This window comes from Dendrobates tinctorius, unplaced genomic scaffold (genome assembly GCF_039654945.1).
Source record: "Dendrobates tinctorius isolate UK_male_01 unplaced genomic scaffold, ASM3965494v1 ptg000074l, whole genome shotgun sequence".
NCBI classification, from domain to species: Eukaryota; Metazoa; Chordata; class Amphibia; order Anura; family Dendrobatidae; genus Dendrobates; species Dendrobates tinctorius.
Genome location: NW_027361742.1, coordinates 19,952,318 through 19,975,272, shown reverse-complemented (window position 1 = coordinate 19,975,272; position 22,955 = coordinate 19,952,318). Strand labels below are relative to the sequence as shown.

The following is a 22,955-nucleotide window of genomic DNA, read 5'->3' as shown; positions in this document are numbered from 1 at the left end:
ACCAGTGACTTTCATCGGAACTGCCATGATCTGTACCGTTGTTCTTCTACTCACCATATCCTTTTGCCATTTATACTGTTAATCTCTTGTTTAACCCATTACCTCCCTGAGTGGAGTATTCCCCTGTTAAATTAAACTGTTAAGTTAACCCTTGCTCTGCCTCCTGTCCATCACTGCATCACACGTTCCTGCGATTTCTACAAGCTACACAGTAGGTGCAGTAATAGGGACACATATGGCAGCAGAGGCTCAGTTTTGAGGTATCAGCAGGATAAGGAATTTGTGCATGTTGTGGATAGATGCGGATGGTGCTAGAAATGTGGGAAGTCAAATTTGTCTTTGTTGTAAACTCTACAGATGATTAATGGCTGGAGAAGTTGTCATGATGTTCTGGAATCATCTGTAAGTCACCATCTATAACTGTACTGTAATCACTTATATGTTCTGTAGGATGGGTATCTAACACTCTATGGTCACTATTAGAGTTAAGCGACTTTGGTCGGGTCTGGTTTCATGAAACAAAATTTGTTTCAGATGAAAGTGGTCCGACTAGGGTAAAAAAAGTCGGCGTTTCATCCGAAACCCAACCCCAATGCAAGTCAATGGGAAATAAAAGTCAGCATTGAGCGGATGACATTCATCCACTCAATGCCGACTTTTATTCCCCATTGACTTGCATTGGGGTCGGGTTTCGGTCGAAACTCCGACTTTTTTTGGCCCTAGTCGGACCAGTTTCATCTGAAACAAATTTTGTTTCATGAAACCCGATCCGACCAAAGTCAATCAACTCTAGTCACTATGTGGCAGTAATAACCCTGTTGGTCTTTGTGTAGAGATTTCTCTTCTGTAAAAGCGCGGTCATCTGCAGAGGTTCTCCTACATCCACTTTTATGGTTCGACGCCGTAGTTGTAATCAGGGTTACCTGGTTAGGGACCCACTCAGATGTTTCACCCACCCTGAGATAAACCCCTAGCTATGCCTCTGCTGAGACAGGAATGATTGTCATGATTTCAACCAATGGAGGCAGCACTAACTTGATGACTGCTGAAACAGTATAGCTCAGCTGCCTTGAGCTTTTCCCATAGTTCCAGTAGTCAGGGCATGGACGTAAAAAGCTAAAGTGTGAATAATCTGAAATATAGCAGTAATCTGTGTGCATAGCTATTGTCAGTGCACCAGTCAAAGGAAAACAACCTTGCAACATTTATTTATTTTACTTAATTATATAGCGCCATTAATTCCACAGCGTTTTACAGACATTATCGCTGTCACCATTGAGGCTCACAATCTAAAATCCCTATCAGTATGTCTTTGGAGTGTGAAAGGACACCAAAGTAACTGGAAGAAACCCACGCAAACACGGGGAGAACATACAAACTCCTTGCAGATGTTCTTCTTTTTGGGATTTGAACCCAGGACTCCGGTGCTGTAGAGCAACAGTGCTAACCACTGAGCCACCATGATTATACCATTGACTATTCCATTAGGGCTCATACTCACTTGTGAGTCTCTCGCATGAAAACCCGGCACTACCGCCGGCACTGGGTCCGGAGCGTGCGGCTGCATAGAAATACATGTAGCCACATGCTCCGGTCCGAGTGCCAGCGGCAGTGCCAGGTTTTCATGCGAGAGACTCGCACGAGAATTGTGCGAGTATCTAGCAAATGAGTATGAGCCCTTATAGTGAACCAGTCGTATTTCCTATCCTATAAATATATGTGTATACCAATGGCGCTCAAGCATACACCCACAGAACACAAAGGAGCAAGTAATAAGACAACACACCACTCAAGTTGTCTCCATAAAATAATAATAATAAATAAACCTGATAGAAACTTGCTCTAATTAAATGTGTCTTGGATAAATAAAGATATCTTATGAAGAAATCTATTACCTTTACTGAAGCTAAAAACTGGCGAGGCAGGGAAAAGGGTCTTCAGAATGCAGGGTGGATTTCCAGGTCCTTTCCCAATAATACTCCCCGACACAGGTATATAAAAACTTACTGGAGCTAAAGGGTGCTACCTCCTAGCATGCCGCCGTCCCGGCCAGTGACTGGCGCGCAGCAGGAGGTGTATATCGGCAGGCTGTAAGAGTACCAGCCGCCGCTTGCAAAAGCAGGCCTGCAAGGTCCAAAAAAGCTGAAGGACCTTGCGTGACGTCACAGTCACGTGATAGATCACGTGACAGGCAAGAAAGCCCTATGGGGCGCTGATGGGGCCAGAAAGCAATGGCAAATCCTACGCGTTGCGGAATTCACTGATTCCTTCAGGGATGGCCCCCTAGAGCAAGAGGAACCCTTATATAGCCTCCAGTATATAGCAATGGAGCATTATACTATGCATTAAAAGCAAATAGCTCAATCTCGCTATTTAAACCGTTTGGGATCAGAGTATTCAATTCAAATATCCATTTACTTTCCACCCTGGACATCTGATTGATAAAATTACCTTTCCTGATACTTCTTTTAACTATTTGAATCCCAGTCACTTTAGTGTCCCTTAGGGAGCTCCCATGATGTGTAAGATAATGATTAGAGAGGGGGTGACCTGTGAATTTCTTACAAATATTCCGTAAATGTTCCCCAATTCTGACATTTAAGGGACGTATCGTTCGACCTATATATAATTTATCGATACAATATATCACCCCCTTCGTGTCACAGGTGATAAAATCACGAATCTGAATCTCCATGGATTTATTTATAATAGAGAATTGTTTCTTACTGCCTAATTTTCTGCAAGATACACATTTTTTGCAGAGAAAAAAACCTTTTAATTGCTGTTGTGAATGAGAATTGGGGCCTTTTTTAGATATTGAAATAGAAGGGGCTACCAGGTTACCTAAATTATTTGCCCTTCTAAAGATAAACCTAGGGCAGGCTGGTAGAACTTCCCCTATGATTTTATCATTCTTCAAAATACCCCAGTGTTTATTTACAATTTTTCTGAGAATTTGACTATTTGAATTATACTGGGTGATGATAGGAATCTCGTCTATACTAATATTTTCTTTATTTTTTATTTTATGTCTAAGGAATTGTTCCCTTGGTATATGTCCAATATATTCCCTGGTTGCTAGCAGGGATTGGGTATCATAACCTTTTTGACAAAATTTTTTGATTAGAGTTTCAGCCTCAGTTAAATAGTCCTGTGACTTGGAACAATTTCTATGAGCCCGTATGAATTGGCTCTTTGGAATATTAAGAAGCCAACTTGGGAGATGACAGCTTTCTAGCGAAATATAATTGTTTGAATCAGTGGGTTTGTGAAATAGTTGTGTCTGAATGGTGTTGTCCTCAATAAAGATTTTTAAGTCTAAAAAGTTAATCTCCGTGAGACTAGTAGTTGCGGTAAATTTTAAAAAATAACAATTTTTATTCAATTCATCAATAAAATCTGTTAAAAGAGTAGGCCCACCAGACCAAATAAAAATAATATCATCTATGAAGCGGTGCCAGAGTACCAGATTCGCGCGCAGCCTGCCCTCGGGAAAGATGGTTTCATGTTCCCACTTGCCAACATACAAATTTGCATAACTGGGCGCGAATCTGGTACCCATAGCGGTCCCCCACTTCTGGGAGTAGTAGTTCGCTCCATAGTAAAAATAGTTGTGGGTGAGTATAAAATAAATACAATCGACAATAAAAGCAATTTGGTCGCTGGGAAAGCTTTTAGCCTCTGACATAAAGAATTCCGCAGATTTGCAACCCTTTTCATGTTCAATAACTGTGTAAAGGGAAGTTATATCTAAAGTCCCTAAGATGAAATGATCTTTCCATTCTATAGTATTTAAAACCTGTAAAACATGAGTAGTGTCCTTCAAATAGGCTGGAAGGGCAGGGAGTAATTGCTGTAAATGGTAGTCCACAAACTTAGAAAGATTAGCCGTCAGGCCGCCAATAGCCGATATTATTGGTCGGCCAGGGGGTTTGATCAAACTCTTATGTATCTTTGGGATGTAATAAAAATATGGTATCCTAGGGTGAGTGGTGTTGATAAAGTCAAATTCCTCTTTCTTAATGTACCCCTTATCGAAACCACATTTGATGAGGACCTGCATTTCTGCAAGGTACCTTTCTGAAGGGTCACTGTCCAATAATTCATAGGTACGTGAATCCAATAGTATCCTCAAAGACTCTTCCTCATAGTCAGAAGTGTTCAAAATTACTATGCTGCCCCCTTTGTCAGCCGGTCTTAGTGTAATTGCATGATTTGTCTGAAGCCGTTTAATAGCTGAACGTTCACTGCTAGATAAATTATATTTAAATTTTCTGCATCTTTTATCAGATATACTCCTAATATCCTGTATCACGTTATTCTGAAATGCATCAAAGGCTTCTGAGTATTCTTGAGTCGGATTGAAATTGGATTTCTTCTTTAGACCGGTATGCTGATAAGGGTCTATAATTTCAAACGGATTCGTGACGTCGCTAGAAGTCACTCTTTTTTACATATAGAATTTTTTTATGGCTAATCTCCTCATAAAAGTTTTGATACCAATAAACGCCTGGAACTTGTTAAAACCCACACTGGGTGCAAATTTGAGGCCTTTACTCAGTAATCTTTTCTCATTATCCTTTAAACTGTAGTCACTAAGATTAAAAATTTTTTGTTCTGAATGGCTCACTTGATCCTCTGGTATTTGTTGTTTATTCTTTTTTTTGGTAAATTTCCCGCCCCTACATCCCCTCTGCCGTATTTTTTTGGACCCACCTGAAAAAACGGCAAATGGCTTTGTTTAGTTTTAGGTTTATTTTTTGTGAGAAGAGGACCCTCATTGAGGGCTGGGGGTAATTGATTGGGATTGTTATTAGAAGTAGAAGGATGGTTAACTGTACTTGCAAGAGGAGAAAATCTATTTTGGGTGGGAATAGCGGGCACCGGTGTGGATGCAGTAACCGCCGTCTCTCCGAGTAGTATATTATCTATATTAGAGTCCCCACATTGTATATGAGCTGTTTCTTGTCCATTATTGACATTGATATCGTCCATACCAGACGTTAAATGGATCGAAAATCTTTCACTAGAGGATAAAAGAGAAGAATTTTCCTGTCCATGTACTTCATCAAGAGTCACCAATGGGTTAAATGGCCTGAAGTGGACATGGCTTTCCTCAATATGTGAATCATTACTACAATAAGTGGGTTGATGCCAGCGTGTCAAATGATGTTGATTGCCTGGATCGTTCCCAAAATCTCTCCCAAATTTCTTTTTTTTCCTTTCTATAATCTCCTTTTCCTTTACATGTATCCTCCTCCGTATACTAGCGGAGAGATGTATTATATCAGGGTGTTTTTCGTATGTTTTTATGACTTCAAATAAACTGGAGATTTCATCCCTAATCTTAATCAAGCCATCCTTTCTTTTTTTGATGATAAAGGAAACTGCTTTTTTGGAAAAATCATGGAACATATTGTCCCATTCAGCTAAAGTGTCCCCATCACCAATGTCCCCCGAAAGGGGTTTATAGACAACAAGTCCCTTAGGGATGATATCCCTAGAAATGTACCTTTCCAATGTGGCAATCTCCCATAGGTCCCTCATCTCTTTTATAAGAAGCTGTTCCAATGTTTTCAAAGAGCTGATGCCTAGATTAATACCTTCTTTACTATAGGGGACTGATAGTTCTTTATGTGGAGAGCAAAAAAACCTTTGAATATTACATAATCTTTCTTTCCTATCAGACCATAAGCTAGTCATATTATAATTTTAGGAGTAACAGAGGATACCAGAAAAAAAAAAAAAAAAAACAAAGACAAAAAAAAAAAAAACGCTGCTGCCGCTTGGTGAGTGGTGAAAAATGAAAATGCAATAAATATATGTGTATACCAATGGCGCTCAAGCGTACACCCACAGAACACAAAGCAGCAAGTAATAAGACAACACACCACTCAAGTTGTCTCCATAAAATAATAATAATAAATAAACCTGATAGAAACTTGCGCTAATTAAATGTGTCTTGGTTAAATAAAGATATCTTATGAAGAAATCTATTACCTTTACTGAAGCTAAAAACTGGCGAGGCAGGGAAAAAGGTCTTCAGAATGCAGGGTGGATTTCCAGGTCCTTTCCCAATAATACTCCCCGACACAGGTATATAAAAACTTACTGGAGCTAAAGGGTGCTACCTCCTAGCATGCCGCCGTCCCGGCCAGTGACTGGCGCGCAGCAGGAGGTGTATATCGGCAGGCTGTAAGAGTACCAGCCGCCGCTTGCAAAAGCAGGCCTGCAAGGTCCAAAAAAGCTGAAGGACCTTGCGTGACGTCACAGTCACGTGATAGATCACGTGACAGGCAAGAAAGCCCTATGGGGCGCTGATGGGGCCAGAAAGCAATGGCAAATCCTACGCGTTGCGGAATTCACTGATTCTTTCTTCAGGGATGGCCCCCTAGAGCAAGAGGAACCCTTATATAGCCTCCAGTATATAGCAATGGAGCATTATACTATGCATTAAAAGCAAATAGCTCAATCTCGCTATTTAAACCATTTGGGATCAGAGTATTCAATTCAAATATCCATTTACTTTCCACCCTGGACATCTGATGGATAAAATTACCTTTCCTGATACTTCTTTTAACTATTTGAATCCCAGTCACTTTATTGTCCCTTAGGGAGCTCCCATGATGTGTAAGATAATGATTAGAGAGGGGGTGACCTGTGAATTTCTTACAAATATTCCGTAAATGTTCCCCAATTCTGACATTTAAGGGACGTATCGTTCGACCTATATATAATTTATCACATGGACATGTGATACAATATATCACCCCCTTCGTGTCACAGGTGATAAAATCACGAATCTGAATCTCCATGGATTTATTTATAATAGAGAATTGTTTCTTACTGCCTAATTTTCTGCAAGATGCACATTTTTTGCAGGGAAAAAAACCTTTTAATTGCTGTTGTGAATGAGAATTGGGGCCTTTTTTAGATATTGAAATAGAAGGGGGTACCAGGTTACCTAAATTATTTGCCCTTCTAAAGACAAACCTAGGGCGGGCTGGTAGAACTTCCCCTATGATTTTATCATTCTTCAAAATACCCCAGTATCAGGAAAGGTAATTTTATCCATCAGATGTCCAGGGTGGAAAGTAAATGGATATTTGAATTGAATACTCTAGTATAATGCTCCATTGCTATATACTGGAGGCTATATAAGGGTTCCTCTTGCTCTAGGGGGCCATCCCTGAAGAAGGAATCAGTGAATTCCGCAATGCGTAGGATTTGCCATTGCTTTCTGGCCCCATCAGCGCCCCATAGGGCTTTCTTGCCTGTCACGTGATCTATCACGTGACTGTGACGTCACGCAAGGTCCTACAGCTTTTTTGGACCTTGCAGGCCTGCTTTTGCAAGCGGCGGCTGGTACTCTTACAGCCTGCCGATATACACCTCCAGCTGCGCGCCAGTCACCGGCCGGGACGGCGGCATGCTAGGAGGTAGCACCCTTTAGCTCCAGTAAGTTTTTATATACCTGTGTCGGGGAGTATTATTGGGAAAGGACCTGGAAATCCACCCTGCATTCTGAAGACCCTTTTCCCTGCCTCGCCAGTTTTTAGCTTCAGTAAAGGTAATAGATTTCTTCATAAGATATCTTTATTTAACCAAGACACATTTAATTAGCGCAAGTTTCTATCAGGTTTATTTATTATTAGTATTTCCTATCCTAGCTTGTGGGAAAGGTATTAATTGGCCAGGAACCAGCAAAGGACATGGGTGTATTTTCTTATTAGTACTGAGTAGGAGGGAACATGGGGATTACTGCAATGCCATTATGTTTAAGAATACCGTATATTGCTGGCTTCTACAGTTTTTAGTCATGAGATTTTCATACTATACTACATACATACCATATCACAGTCATCGGTGAAAGAAGAAAATAATGTTATGATTGCTTTGTTCCTGCTCCTTTCCAGTCATGGGGGTGGAGTGCAGAATGGAGCAATGATGTGCGCTGCTCGGTTATCGATGTCCTGTTCACCCTATGAATGTGCTGAGTAGGATGTCAGTCAACTGAACAGTGGACATGATTGGAGAACAACTGTGACTACTCTGTGTTTCCCCCCATGACTAGAATGGTGCAGGACACAGCATAATCAGAATATTGCTTTCTCCTTTCACCAATGAGTGGTATCTGTGAGAGACATGCTCTGAATGTTAAATATTGTCTCTAACTTGCTCTGCTTTCACTTACATAGGGAATCTGAACCTGTCAGGTTTTTTTTTTACATGATTATCAAGCCCAAATATATGTATGCATAAGGTGTGCTGCATTTGCAAAGAAGAAGTCAACTCACCCAGAACATTGAGGATGAAGTGTTTGCTGACGCTGCCTGCTTCATTGGATGCCACACATGAATATCTTCCAATGTCACTCATTTCAGTTACAAGAATCTCTAGGATCGTTCCTCTGCTCTCACCATGATTTATAGCTTTTCCATCCTTTAGCCATGATATATGTGGCACAGGTTGCCCACTGGCAAGGCATGACATTGTAGTGGGATTGCCTTTAACAGAGGTCAATTGTTCCGTCTTGTCTGCATCATGAATGCTTGGGGGCACTAAAAATTCAAGCACATCAAAGAAATATAGAGGTCAAATATGTCTCTGCATTACTAAGATACGCTAAGGGGTACATGGCCTACCAGTACATGATAACTTATCATGACAAACTGTCATACATTGTGGCTGAAATCTCATTTTATTGTGCACAGACAGCCGAAAAATGCACTAAACATATTACTTGCGCACCTAATAATAAGTTCCACGCACCTTATTGCTATAAGTTTGTAAGTTTAAGTCTGAAAAATTCTCTCCTTTGATTTTAGTAATTTGCACTTTTCAAATCCTCATAAATATTATAGTTCATGGGTTTAGAACTTTCAGTAATGGTATAGAAAATGTAGACAGACAGATATACCAGAAATAGTCCAGAAATCGGTCAGACGGTAAGACTAACCACTGCTTTCGTACTTTACTTGCTTTTTTTTTTTTCTCTATGCTCTTTAACCATGCTCACATTTGCCATCACCGTTTTTGCTCCACTAATCTTCACTCTCCTTCGCTATCCCCAAACCCCTGCACCCTTAAACCAAATAACTATCTCCCCCTCTCTTTTACCACCTCGCTTTATCTGCAGACATACTCCTTAACCTCAGACCTCTCCTACTAACATACAATACAAGACGATCACTCTCCTTCACCCACCTGCTTTCCCTTTCTCTGCTTCTTCTCACTGCTGGTGACATATCCCCCAATCTTGGCCCCCCTGCCTCATACATCCCACTAATCCTCACCCCTATCTTTCTCACACTAAGAGAAACTACCGCAATCCCTCACACTTAAAACCTGTGCCACTTACCCCCTCCCGCACCCTCTTTCTGGAGCACTTTGGAGTGCTCGCTCCATCTGCAACAAGCTCCACGTGATCCACGACCTCTTTACCTCCCGCAACCTTTCCTTCCTGGCCCTCACTGAGACCTGGCTGACACCCCCTGACACAGCCTCCCCGGCCACACTGAGTTATGGCGGCCTCCACTTTACCCACACTCCTCACCCTGGCAACAGACAAGGTGGAGGAGTGGGTTTCCTCCTTTCTAAAAACTGCTCCTTCAACCCTATCCAACCCCCACCCTCCCTTATCCTCCCTTCTTTCGAGGTTCACTCTGTCAGTATTTACTCTCCCTCTAATCTCCAAATGGCTGTCATATACCAACCACCGAAAAGCTGCAACAAAGCGGTCTATAGGAGCGCTAAAGGAGAGGCAGAAACCATAAAGAAGGTTTTAAAAATCAGCTTTATTTCTTCTTTCAATACCCACAACGCGTTTCCACGCTCACAGCCGTCTTCCTCAGGTGGAATGAAGGAAGCATCCACTGTTACAGCCTTTAAAGCTAGCCTCAATTAAAACAACCCACAATCCTATGCAACTTCCCCTTAATGTTACACGTTAACCCTTACATACTCAACAAAACATTCTGAGAAAAAAAAACTTATTCACAATTCATTATACATATTACAAATTACAACATTCAACCTCATCAATATTTCATAAAATGATGCCCCTTTCTTACTCTCTCTTAAAATAAAATAAAAAAAATCGCCTTCCACAAAAACTCTTTTTTAAAAAGTTCCTTCATTCTCTCTTTTTTTTTTTCTTTTTCCTTTTTTCCTTTCTTATTCTCCCCTTCCTTCTCCTTTAAAAAAACATAAAAAGGGAAATCAATCATAATAGCTGAACTCTTAGCCCTACCTGGATACTTTTTCTATAGTGAGATTAAGTCCCTCTGGATATAATGTGCCCAACTTGAACATCCAGTAACTTTCTCTTCTAATAAGGTTACTCAGCCTCTCTTCACCAAGCTCCTTAATATGATCAATAATAGTCAATCTTATCTTTCCTGGATCCTTATTGTGACTCCCTGCAAAATGTTGGGACACACTATGCAATTGGTAACCCGAGCGGATGTTTGTCTGTGCTTGTTCAATCTTGCATGTGCTGTTTGAATAGTCCTTCCCACATATTGAAGCCCACAAGGGCATTCCAACAAATAAATTATATATGTGGACTGACAAGTAACCCTATGCTTGATCTGGAATGTCTCATTGGTGGTGCCAGAGCAAAAACTCCTTGCACCGTCCTGAATCACCCCACAACACAAGCATTTGGGTACTTTGCATGCAAAACAGCCCCAGCTGCCATTATCATTTTCATATGACGTTTATACTTCTGCGCAATGTTACTTGGTGCTAACAAATTTTTTAGACTTCTGTTCTTCCTATAAATAATACTTGGTTTGCTGTGAATCATTGGGGCCAAAAGGGGATCTCCTTGTAAGATGAACCAATATTTCTCCAACAATTTACGCACAACTGATCTAGAATGTCAGAAGGTGGTTATCAAACTCCATTTATTCCTCTCCATATTAACCCCAGGTGTCCTTTTTTTCTCCTCCATCTTTTTTTATACATATATCTTGTGTAAAATTGCACGTCCTCTTATAAACATCTTTCAAAATATTTTTTGGATATCCTTTCTCCACAAACCTTTTTCTGAGGATTCTGGATTCAGTTTGAAAATCCTGGTCAAAAGTGCAATTTTTCCTTATTCTCCAATATTGGCCATAGGGCACATTCTTCACCTACCCAGGGAGGTGCCCACTATCAAACCTCAGGTAGGCGACTCTGAGAAGCTCCAGGACCTTTGGTATCACACTTACGACTGTGACCGGCTACAAGATATATCCGGAAGCCGGTGAGAGATGGACCGAACAGGAGAGCGGAGGTTGCCGACAGCCATGTGCAATGCCCTCCTGGGGTGAGAGGACATGCTCCCCACCCACTACTAACGTTCACACCATGGTTGTGCAAGGGTGGCACAAGCCTCTAAGGTGAGCACCCTGTTTATTTAGTTAGGGAAATCGATTTTAATACAGGTACACTTGTTGCGCCTCTCTTTTTATTTTTTCCTTATATACCAACCACCGGGCTCAGCCACTGCCTTCATCGACCAATTCGCCACCTGGCTCCTCCACTCTCTCTCTTCTGACATCCCCACCATCATCATGGGGGACTTCAACATCCCCATTGACACCCACCATCCAGCAGCCTCCAAACTCCTGTCACTTACCTCATCCTTTGGACTTACTCAGTGGTCCTCCACAGCCACCCACACAGATGGACATACACTAGACCTCATCTTCACCCGCCTCTGTTCCCTATCTAATCTCACAACCTCTCCCTTCCCCCTATCTGACCACCATCTACTCACCTTCTCATCCTTGTCCTTCTCACCTGCCCCCATGTCCAGCCACTAGCACATCCTCGCAGAAACCTCGCACACCTAGACATCCACAGACTCTCAGACTCTCTTCTCCCTCTGTCCTCCATATCTTCACTCCACAACACGGACAGTGCCACCACTTTCTACAACGCCACCCTCACATCAGCCACAGACTCAGTCGCTCCTCTCATGCATGGCAAAGTGCGACAAACCAATAGGCAACCCTGGCACAACAACCTCACCAAAAAACTTTGACAAGCATCCAGGGTCGCGGAGCGGCGTTGGAAGAAAATACGCCTGCCAGACGACTTCACTGCTTTCAAACAAGCTACACTTGCCTTTAAATCAGCCCTCACCTCTGCTAAACAGACCTATTTCACAAACCTTGTATCTTCATTATCCCACAACCCAAAACAACTGTTCAGCACATTCAACTCTCTCCTCCGCCCACCACTGCCATCTCCAACTCCCCTCATCTCTGCTGAGGACTTTGCCACCTACTTCAAAAACAAGATTGACCAAACAAGGCAAACCATTACAGTTCCACCACCCCAACAGCTCCACATACCAGACCTCGCCCTTCCCTAATAACCTCCCTCTCCAACATCACTGAAGGAGACCTTACTAATCTCCTTTCCAAATCACACCTCAACACCTGTGCACTTGACCCCATCCCTTCCCACCTGCTCCCCAACCTCACTAACATGATCATTTCAGCCCTAACCCATCTCTTGAACCTATCCCTAACTTCTGGTACCGTCCCCTCTGCCTTCAAACATGCCACCATAACACCCATCCTCAAAAAATCATACCTTGACCCAACTGCTATGCCCAGCTATCGCCCCATATCACTGCTCCCGTTTGCTTCCAAACTCCATGAACAGCATGTCCATGCTCAACTTTTCTCCTAAGTCTCATCTAACTCCATCCTTGACATCCTGCAATCTGGCTTCCGCCCTCACCACTCCACTGAAACTGCCCTGACCAAAATTTCTAATGACTTACTCACAGCCAAAGCTAACAGACAGTTCTCCATCCTGCTCCTTCTTGACCTGTCCTCTGCCTTTGACACAGTTGACCACTGCCTACTGCTACAGATTCTTTCTTCCCTTGGCATCAAAGACCTTGCCCTGTCCTGGATTTCCTCGTACCTTTCTGACTGCACATTCAGCGTTTCCCACTCCCACACTACCTCCTCATCCCGCCCCCTCTCTGTTGGAGTCCCCCATGGCTCTGTCCTGGGGCCCCTACTTTTTTCAAACTATACTCTTGGCCTAGGACAACTCATAAAGTCCCAAGGCTTCCAGTACCACCTGTATGCAGATGACACTCAGATCTACCTCTCTGGTCCAGATGTCACCTCTCTGCTGTCGAGAATCCTGGAGTATCTATCAGCCATATCCTCCTTTTTCATCTCTCATTTCCTAAAACTCAACGTAGACAAAATTGAACTCATTATCTTTCCTCCATATCACGTATCTTCCCTACCTGATCTATCTATTATAGTAAACGGCATCACGCTCTCTCCAGCATGTGAAATCAGCTGCCTCGGATTAACTCTCGACTCTGCCCTGTCCTTCAAACCACACGTCTAATCTCTTGCCACCTCCTGTCGCCTCCAACTCAAAAATATTTCCAGAATCCGTCCCTTCCTCAGTCCTCAATCTACTAAAACTCTTGTACATGCCCTCATCATCTCCCGCCTTGACTACTGCAACACTCTCCTCAGTGGCCTCCCTGCTAACTCTCTTGCACCATTCCAGTCTGTCCTCAATTCTGCTGCCCGAATAATCCACCTCTCTCCTTGCTACTCCTCTGTCTCCCCCTCTGCAAATACCTCCATTGGCTCCCAATTCCCCAATGAATCCAGTTCAAACTACTAACACTGACCTACAAAGCCATCCACAACCTTTCCCCTCCCTATATCTCCGAACTAATCTCCCAATATCTTCCCTCACGTAATCTTCGATCCTCCCAAGACCTCCTACTCTCCTCCACAATTATTCGTTCCTCCCACAACCGCCTCCAAGATTTCTCCTGAATATCCCCTATCCTCTGGAATGCCATGCCTCAACACGTCCGATTATCCACCACCCTCGGATCCTTCAAACAGAACCTGAAAACCCATCTTTTCAGGAAAGCTTACAACCTGCAATGACCATTCTGCCGCCTCACCACTGCCTGAGCTGCCGCCTCATCACCACCAGAGCTGCTGCACCCCCGACCTTCTGTCTCTTCCCCACTATCCCGTAGAATGTAAGTCCGCAAGGACAGGGTCCCCTCCCCTCTGTACCAGTCTGTCATTGTAAATTTGTTTACTTCTAACGATATCTATAACTTTGCATGTAAACCCCTTCTCATGTACAGCACCATGGAATTAATGGCGCTATATAAATATATAATAATAATAATAATAATAATATTGAAAGATTAGATGGAAAAAAAACAAAAGATGAGGCAGCACAAGCAAAGACAAAATAATGCAGTCGCTAGATGCCAGCCTGCACGTTACAACACAGGAACCTAATAATATAAATGCAAATAGGCAGGCAGCACACTGAAGAAATATCAAAAAAGAGAACAAACTTAATAAAAAAGCAACATTTCAACTCCAAAGAGCCTTTTTCAAGATAGATAGATAGATAGATGTCAGTTAGCGATGAGCAAATGATTCAATGTAAATCAAATTTAAGTCAAATGCAATGAATTTCACAGGTCCCAGTGAGTGATTCCAAAAAAATTGTGATTTGATTTACATAAATGACCAAAAAACAGCATCATTTTTTAACATTACAGAAGATTACATCAGGACAGAAGGCTGGCATAGCCTCAGGCGTGTCTGAGCAGACTTCCCCACAATTCTTATAAGGAGGCACTAATATCACCTGTATAAAAGCCTAGGCAGGGAACGCAGCAGCTACTTTAGGGCAATTTAGGATAGTGAGAGGACATCAGAGCTCACAGTTCAGGTGTTGGCAGCGGATTATTCAGGATACTCTCCAAGCGTGTGACAGCAGAACTTCTTTATTCAGGCACAATCAGGAACAATATGTTTAATAGATCAGGAATAAATCATCTGTGTGTCTCTATCAGTGCATCATCTACATCAGGCTGCTTCTATCATACACAGACAAAGGAAAACAGGAAATACAGTCACATGCTCTCCCTGTGTGAGCCTCTGGGAGTTTTTTTTGCTCTAACTTTATAAACAGCATACAAATATAGCAGCTGAACAGTCATAGACAGGAATGAAGTTGTTGTACCAAAATATTCTAACACCCCGACTCAACAACTACTTATCCTGTTAGTCCCATTGCAGTTCTGAAGTCCACAAACTGGGTTTTTGATAATGGCTTTGTCATACCATCGGGTCCCACTACATTTTATAAAATTATTTAAATAAATAATTTTAAAAAAATGGCATGGAGTCGCCCCCATTTTTAACAACCAGCCAAGCTAAAGCAGACAGCTGGGGACTGGTGTTCTCAGGCTGGTAAGGGGCCATGGAATTGCCCCCCCAGCCTAAAAATAGCACATTAGATGCAACAATTCTGGTGTTTTGCCCTGCTCTTACCACTTGCCCTGTGGCGGTGGCAAGTGTAGCTCATATTTGTGGGGTTGAGGTCATCTTTGTATTTTCAGGTGGCATCAAGTCCAGCAGATAGTAATGGAGAGGCATCTATAAGATGCTTCTCCATTACTAACCCCATATTCATAGTCAATAAAAATAATCCAGAATATAGTCCTTTATTTGAAATAAAAATGTACACAGTTTTACAAATTTATTTAAAAATAATAAGCACAGTTATACTCACCTTACACTCATTTCATTGAATCTCTGGTCCCCTATAAAAAACATAAAATAAACAACAAAAATATCCCTCACATGTCTGACATACTGTCCCATGCTGTAATCTATGTCTGCGATAATTGTTCTTCAACCTAGATGGTGCCAAGATGCAACTGTGCATGCTGAAAATGACTGGAGAATGAGATGCTGCGAGTGCAGCGTCAGTGACTAGCAGTGACATCGTCGAGGTTGATGCAGGTCACTGAGGCGGCGTTCTCAGCTCACTTCAGCGGTGACCAAGAGAGGACATCCATAGCACAGTGAGAAAAAGTCATGGTGCAATGCTAAGCTCGGTGTGGTAACCGCAGTTCACTATAAGAAATTTCTCACGGTGAAATGCGGTGAACTCGCTGACCCTTCTCCATCTTCTGCTCCTCCATCTCTTCCTCCTCATTCCCCTCCTCTGCCCATCCATGTAGGAGAGACGGGATGAAACTTGTGTGGGTACTAACCTTTGTTGCGCTAACCAACAGCTCCTGTTCATCTTCAGCCTCCACGTCCTCATTGTTACCCCATCTGCACTGAGCACATGGGTAGTATCTCTCTGTCTCATGTCTTCCTCCATGTCCACCTGGTCCGCATGCATAGCTTCATGTTTCATTGTGAGCAGCGTCTGTTTAAGTAGGCACAGAAATGGAATCTTTGAATTGACTGTGGCCACTCACCATGTTTGTGGAGTCCTCAAAGTCTTGGAGAACTGCACAAATGTCATTCATGCATGCCCACTCTTCAGTTGTTATGTGTGTAGGCTGACCAGAACACTGATGGGTGCGTTGGAGATGGTACTCAACAACTGGTCTCTGCTGCTCACAAAGCATTTCCAGCAGTTGCAGAGCAGAGTTCCAGCTTGTGCTGACAACTTGCATGTCCTGTTGCAGCACTGCCAGAGCATCGGCAGCTGTAGCTGACTTGCAGAAATGGGAGCTGAGATAATGTAAGCAAATATGGGTAGGTTTTCATAAACTGATGAACTACCAAGTTGAGCATGTGGGCCAAGCATGATACATGTGTGAGCTGACCAAGCTTCACAGCCGCCACCAAGTTATGCCCTTTATCACATATGACCATACCTGGTTGTTGGTTCAGCAGCGAGAGCCACAGATCTGTTTGGTCTGTAATTTCTTTCAACAACTGTGTCTTAGTGTGCGATTTCTCTCCTAGAAAAATTAGCTACCGCAGAGACTGTTGCCACCTTACTGAGGTAGTGCTGCAGACCTCCCAGCTGATATGTGCACTGAGATAGCACATCAGAGATGGATGTTGAGGAGGAGCAGGAGGGGGTGCAGGAACTGGTGTAGGAGGTGGAGGAAACCCTGATAGAAGTAGGGCCCTCAATCCTCTGTGTCGCTAGCACATGTGCCATGCCAGGGTGGGACTCAACCCTGGCCTTCACAGTGCTGTCCCAGTGTGCAGCCAGTGAAATGCAGCATCCCTGGCCACACGTGCTTATCTACGAGTCTGTCGTTAAGTGGACAATGCCAGTAGATGTGTTGGTAAGGAAACAGGTGATGTTCCTGGATGCAAGCAGGTACAATGCGGGGATGCCTCACAGTGAAAAATATTTGTGGTTGAAGACCGAGTGCCAAGGGACCAAATTTGTACACCTGGAGCAGGCCAGTTTTGTTTTTTATTTAAAAAAAAAATTCACACAAAACAGGTTCTACAGTGTATATAACATTAGTCAATTTTTTAAACAAAAATATTTTATGAACTGCACCAGGTCAAACGGTTTTGAAAATTTTAAACCCACCGTAATTTTACACAAAGCATGTTAAACTGCTTGTATGAATAATTAAATCCATAACAAATTTTGGAAGGTTTTTTTTCTGTTTTTTATGTCACTGAAATGTAACAAGAACCACGCTAAACTGTATGGATGGCTAATTGAATCCTAAAAAAATTAACTTTTTTAGTTTTATATACCACTGTTTTGTAAGAAGAACCTCGTTAAACTGTATGAATAATTGAATCAATAAAAATGTTTGGAAGAGTTTTTTTTATACTTATATATACCGCTGTAATGTAACAAGAATTGCATTAAACTGTATGGATAAATAATTGAAACCATGACATTTTTGGAAGTTTTTTTTATAGTTTTGTATACCAAAGTATTGTAACAAGAACCACAATAAACTGAATGTATGACTAACTGAATCCATAAAAAAGTTTTGGACCTTTTTTTAGTTTTATATACCACCATTATGTAAAAAAAACTATGTCACACTGTATGAATGAATAATTGAATCCATAAAAAAATTGGGAACTTTTTATGGAATGTTACATACCACTGAAATTTAACACAAACCATGAAATACTGTAAGGATGAGTAATTGAATTCAGACAAATTTTTCAATGCTTTTTTTGGAGTGTTATATACCACCCTAATATAACAGAAAGCACCTAAAACTCTATGGATGACTAATTGAATCTAGACAAATTTTTCAACGCTTATTTGGAGTGTTATATGCCACCAAAATGTACCACAGAGCATGTAATAGTATATGGATGATTAATTGAATCCAGGAAAAAATTTCAATACTTTTTTTTGACTCTTGTATGCTATCTAAATGTACCACAGACCACATAATAGTACATAGATGAGTAACTGAATCCAGAAAAATGTTTCAACGCTTTTTTTGCAGTGTTATATGTCACTGAAATGTACCTGTTGCGAGTTCATTTTCCCCTTCATTACTGAGGCCCGAGGAACTCCCTCTTCTGGTAAAGAAAAATTTCAATACTTTTTTTTGACTCTTGTATGCTATCTAAATGTACCACAGACCACATAATAGTACATAGATGAGTAACTGAATCCAGAAAAATGTTTCAACGCTTTTTTTGCAGTGTTATATGTCATTGAAATGTACCTGTTGCGAGTTCATTTTCCCCTTCATTACTGAGGCACTCCCTCTTCTGGTAAAGAAAGGTAGTGAGCCTGATTATCAAACACCTGAGGCTGATGATGATGACTGGCTGAGTGGAGTTACGGACTGGATATAAGGCTGCCGACGCCCTTCTGCCCTGCGGGTGATTTCTCTGTGGGATCCTTGGAGACCAGTCTGAATTCCTGCTCCTCTAAAGCTAAGTTTGCTGCTCAGCCTTTTGCTTTTGTGCTTTGACTTTGTTTTGCTTTGTTTTTCTGGATTTCTGCCATTCCCTGCTGGGGTGTGCTGAATTCATTTAGCTCTGTCTTCTGAAATTACCTGAGTGCTGATTTAGTTTTTGAAGCCTAGCTGCTTCAGGGCCTTTTTCATATCAGCTTGTTGGCTTATGTCTTTGATAGGGTTTAGGCAGATTGCAGACAGCAGCCTTCCTGTCCTTTCCTATCTAGATAGTTGCGGGCCCCGTCTTTGCTCAGCCTATCTTTCTGTCTGTGTTAGTATTTTCATTTTGCTTCATCGTCATTATATGTTGGGGGCTGCCTATTGCTTTGGGGTCTGCTCTGGGGCAGTTTAGATTTCCCCTTTCTTTCTTTAGGCCTATGTAATTCTCCGGCTGTAACCGAGGGGTCTAGGGCTTCGTAGGAACCCCCACGGCTACTGCTAGTTGTGTTGATAGGTTCAGGGGTCTGCAATCTGATAGTTGCCAACTTCTCTGGTTTTCTGGACTTAGCTTGTATTTCTGCTTTTGCCTCCTACGGTGACTCATTCATAACAGAATCACCCGCCATACCGCAGATTCTAGGGTACTCAATAGCAGGAAAGAATTGTAAAAAAAAAAAAAAAAAAAGTGTGTATATTTTTTCCTCTATATCTCTGAGGCCGTAGGGGGAATTTTTTTTTTCTCTCAATGGAGATAAAGCAATTGTCTGATCGTGTGGAGCAGCTCGCTGCGGAAGTGCGGGGAATTTCCGCCTACCTTGCTCATTCACATGCTGCTGAACCAAAGATTCCTACACCTGATGTATTTTTTGGGGATCGGTCTAAATTTTTGAATTTCAAAAATAATTGTAAATTATTTTTTGCTTTGAAGCCTAACTCGTCAGGGAGCTCTGCGCAGCAGGTTAAAATTGTCATCTCCTTGCTGCGTGGCGATCCCCAGGATTGGGCGTTTTCTTTGAAACCAGATGATCCTATTCTGACTAATGTGAACGCATTCTTTCAAGCTTTGGAGTTGTTGTATGACGAACCTAATGCCATTGATCAGGCTGAAAAGACCCTGCTGGCATTGAGCCAGGGTCGTGATTCTGCTGAATTGTACTGTCAAAAATTCCGAAAGTGGGCAGTACTTACTACCTGGAATGATAATGCCTTGGCTGCTCTCTTTCGGAAGGGGTTGTCAGAAGCCGTAAAAGATACTATGGTGGGATTTCCTGTTCCCTCTGGTCTTGACGATTCTTTGTCACTAGCCATTCAGGTTGATCGGCGTTTGCGCGAACGCAAAGCTGCACGAAAGGTGTTGCCACCTGTTGAACAAATGTCTGAACCTATGCAATGTGATAGAGTTTTTTCCAGAGAGCAGCGTCAGAGGTGTTCAGAAGGCGTAATAAGTTGTGTTTTTTCTGTGGAGATGCCTCGCATATTATTTCTGTCTGTCCTAAACGAGAGAAACGCTTTGCACACACGTTTTCTGTTGGGGGTGTTCAACCTAAGTTTCTTCTGGCTATTACTCTGATCTGCTCCCTGTCCACATTTTCCGCCAAGGCTTTTGTGGATTCGGGAGCAGCCCTAAACCTAATGGACTTGGATTTTGCTAAACGTTGTGGATTTCCGATGACACCTCTGCAGACGCCTATCCCTTTGAGGGGGATTGATGCTACTCCTTTGGCTAAAAATAAACCTCAGTTTTGGACCCAGGTGGTAATGCAGGTTGCCCCAGACCATCAAGAAAATTGCAGATTTTTGGTGTTGCATAATCTGCATGATACTATTGTTCTGGGGTTTCCCTGGTTACAGATTCATAATCCAGTTTTGGATTGGAAATCTGTGTCTGTGGTGAGTTGGGGTTGTCGGTGTGCCTTTAGTGAGGCTCCGGTGTTTTCCACCTCTCCTCAGTCGCATGATGTTCCTGATTATTTGGCGGACTTTTATGATGTATTTAGTGAGAATGAGTCTGCGTCTCTGCCTCCTCATAGGAGTTATGACTGTGCAATTGAACTGAGCCCGGGGTGTAAATTTCCCAAGGGTCGGCTCTTCAATTTATCTGTACCCGAGCACGAGGCTATGCGATCCTATATTAAGGAGGTGTTGGAGAAGGGTCATATTAGACCATCCTCGTCACCCTTAGGTGCCGGGTTTTTTTTTGTAGCCAAAAAGGATGGATCATTAAGACCTTGTATTGATTATCGTGCCCTCAACAAAATTACTGTTAAATATCAGTATCCGTTACCCCTGATTTCTGATCTATTCTCCAGAGTTAAAGGTGCTTGCTGGTTTACCAAGCTTGACCTGAGGGGGCGTATAATCTTATTCGCATTAAGCATGGGGATGAATGGAAGACGGCGTTTAATACTCCGGAGGGACATTTTGAGTACCTGGTGATGCCTTTTGGGCTCACTAATGCCCCTTCTGTCTTCCAGTGCTTCATGAACGATATTTTCCGAGATTTTGTCGATAAAGTTTTGATTATCTATCTGGATGATATTTTGATCTTCTCCAAGGATTGGGATTCTCATGTGGAACATATTCGGTCTGTGTTCGGGATCTTGAGGGAGAATTCCCTGTATGTCAAAGGATCTAAATGCCTTTTTGGAGTACAGAGGATTTCTTTTTTGGGATTTATTTTGTCCCCGTCAACTATTGAAATGGACCCGGCCAAGGTACAGGCCATTTACGATTGGGTTCAGCCCACTTCTTTGAAGGCCCTCCAGAAGTTTTTGGGTTTTGCTAATTTTTATCGGAAATTTATAGCAAAATTTTCTAGTATTGCCAAGCCATTGACTGATTTGACTAAAAAGGGTGCTGATGTGTTAAATTGGTCTCCGGAGACTGTTTCTTCCTTTCAGGAGCTGAAGCGAAGATTCACCTCTGCCCCGGTTTTGCGGCAACCTGATGTCTCACTTCCATTCCAGGTAGAGGTGGATGCTTCTGAGATTGGTGCAGGAGCTGTTTTGTCCCAAAAGGATCCTGTAACATCTAAAATGAATCCCTGTGCTTTCTTTTCCCGAAAGTTCTCTCCATCTGAACGTAACTATGATGTGGGGAATAGGGAACTGTTGGCCATGAAATGGGCATTTGAGGAGTGGAGACATTGGTTGGAGGGAGCTAAGCATCAAGTCGTGGTCCTCACTGACCACAAGAATTTGATTTAGCTAGAGTCGGCTAAGCGCTTGAACCCTAGACAGGCTAGGTGGGCCTTGTTTTTTACACGTTTTGATTTTGTGGTTTCTTTTCTTCCTGGAACAAAGAATGTCAAGGCAGACGCCCTCTCTAGGAGCTTCTTTGCTGATTCTCCTGTGGTGACCAAGCCTGCTACCATCTTAGGCGAAGGGGTAGTTCTTTCTGCCATCTCGCCCGATTTGAGACGTGCTCTGGAAGAGTTCCAGGAGGACAAACCTGAGCGTTGTCCCAGTGGAAAGTTGTATGTTCCTGACCAGTGGAAGAAGAGAGTGATGTCTGAAGTTCATTGCTCTGCTTTGGCTGGTCATCCAGGTATTTTTGGTACTGGAGATCTGGTGAGTCGGTTTTTTTGGTGGCCCTCCTTGTCTCGTGATGTCAGGAATTTTGTGCAGTCCTGTGGGACGTGCTCCCAGTCTAAATCGTGTTCTCGCTCTAGTGGGTTGTTGATGCCTTTGCCTGTCCCCAAGAGGCCATGGACCCATATTTCAATGGATTTCATCTCTGATATGCCTGTCTCTCAGAGGATGACTGTTATTTGGGTGATTTGTGATAGGTTCTCTAAGATGGTTCATCTTGTACCACTCCCTAAGTTGCCATCTTCCTCTGAGTTGGTGCCCCTGTTTTTACAACAGGTGGTTCGTTTGCACGGGATTCCTGAGAACATTGTATCTGACAGAGGAGTCCAGTTTGTGTCTAGATTTTGGAGAACTTTCTGTTCCAGGCTGGGAATTCAGTTGTCCTTCTCCTCTGCTTTTCACCCTCAGACCAATGGGCAGACAGAGAGAACAAACCAGACCTTGGAGTCATATTTGAGATGTTTTATTTCTGCTGATCAGGATGATTGGGTTTCATTTTTGCCCTTGGCCGAATTTGCTTTAAATAATAGAGCTAGTTCTGCCACTTTGATGTCACCTTTTTTTTGTAACTTTGGGTTTCATCCTCGATTTTCTTCAGGGCAGGTGGAGCCCTCTGCCTGCCCAGGTGTTGACACTGTGGTGGAGAGAATGCACCAGATCTGGGACCAAGTGGTGGATAAGTTATCTCT

At 42.5% G+C, this 22,955-nt stretch overlaps 1 protein-coding gene across 1 annotated transcript in view; it reads right to left on the bottom strand.

Annotated features, from left to right (window-relative positions):
* Window positions 1–22,955, bottom strand: part of HMCN1 (hemicentin 1) — a 944,468-nt gene that overhangs the window by 324,212 nt on the left and 597,301 nt on the right. Inside the window, exon 68 of the mRNA XM_073582913.1 lies at window positions 8,298–8,561. Within this exon, the coding sequence (XP_073439014.1) occupies window positions 8,298–8,561 (264 nt within the window). The remainder of the gene's footprint in view (window positions 1–8,297; window positions 8,562–22,955) is intronic.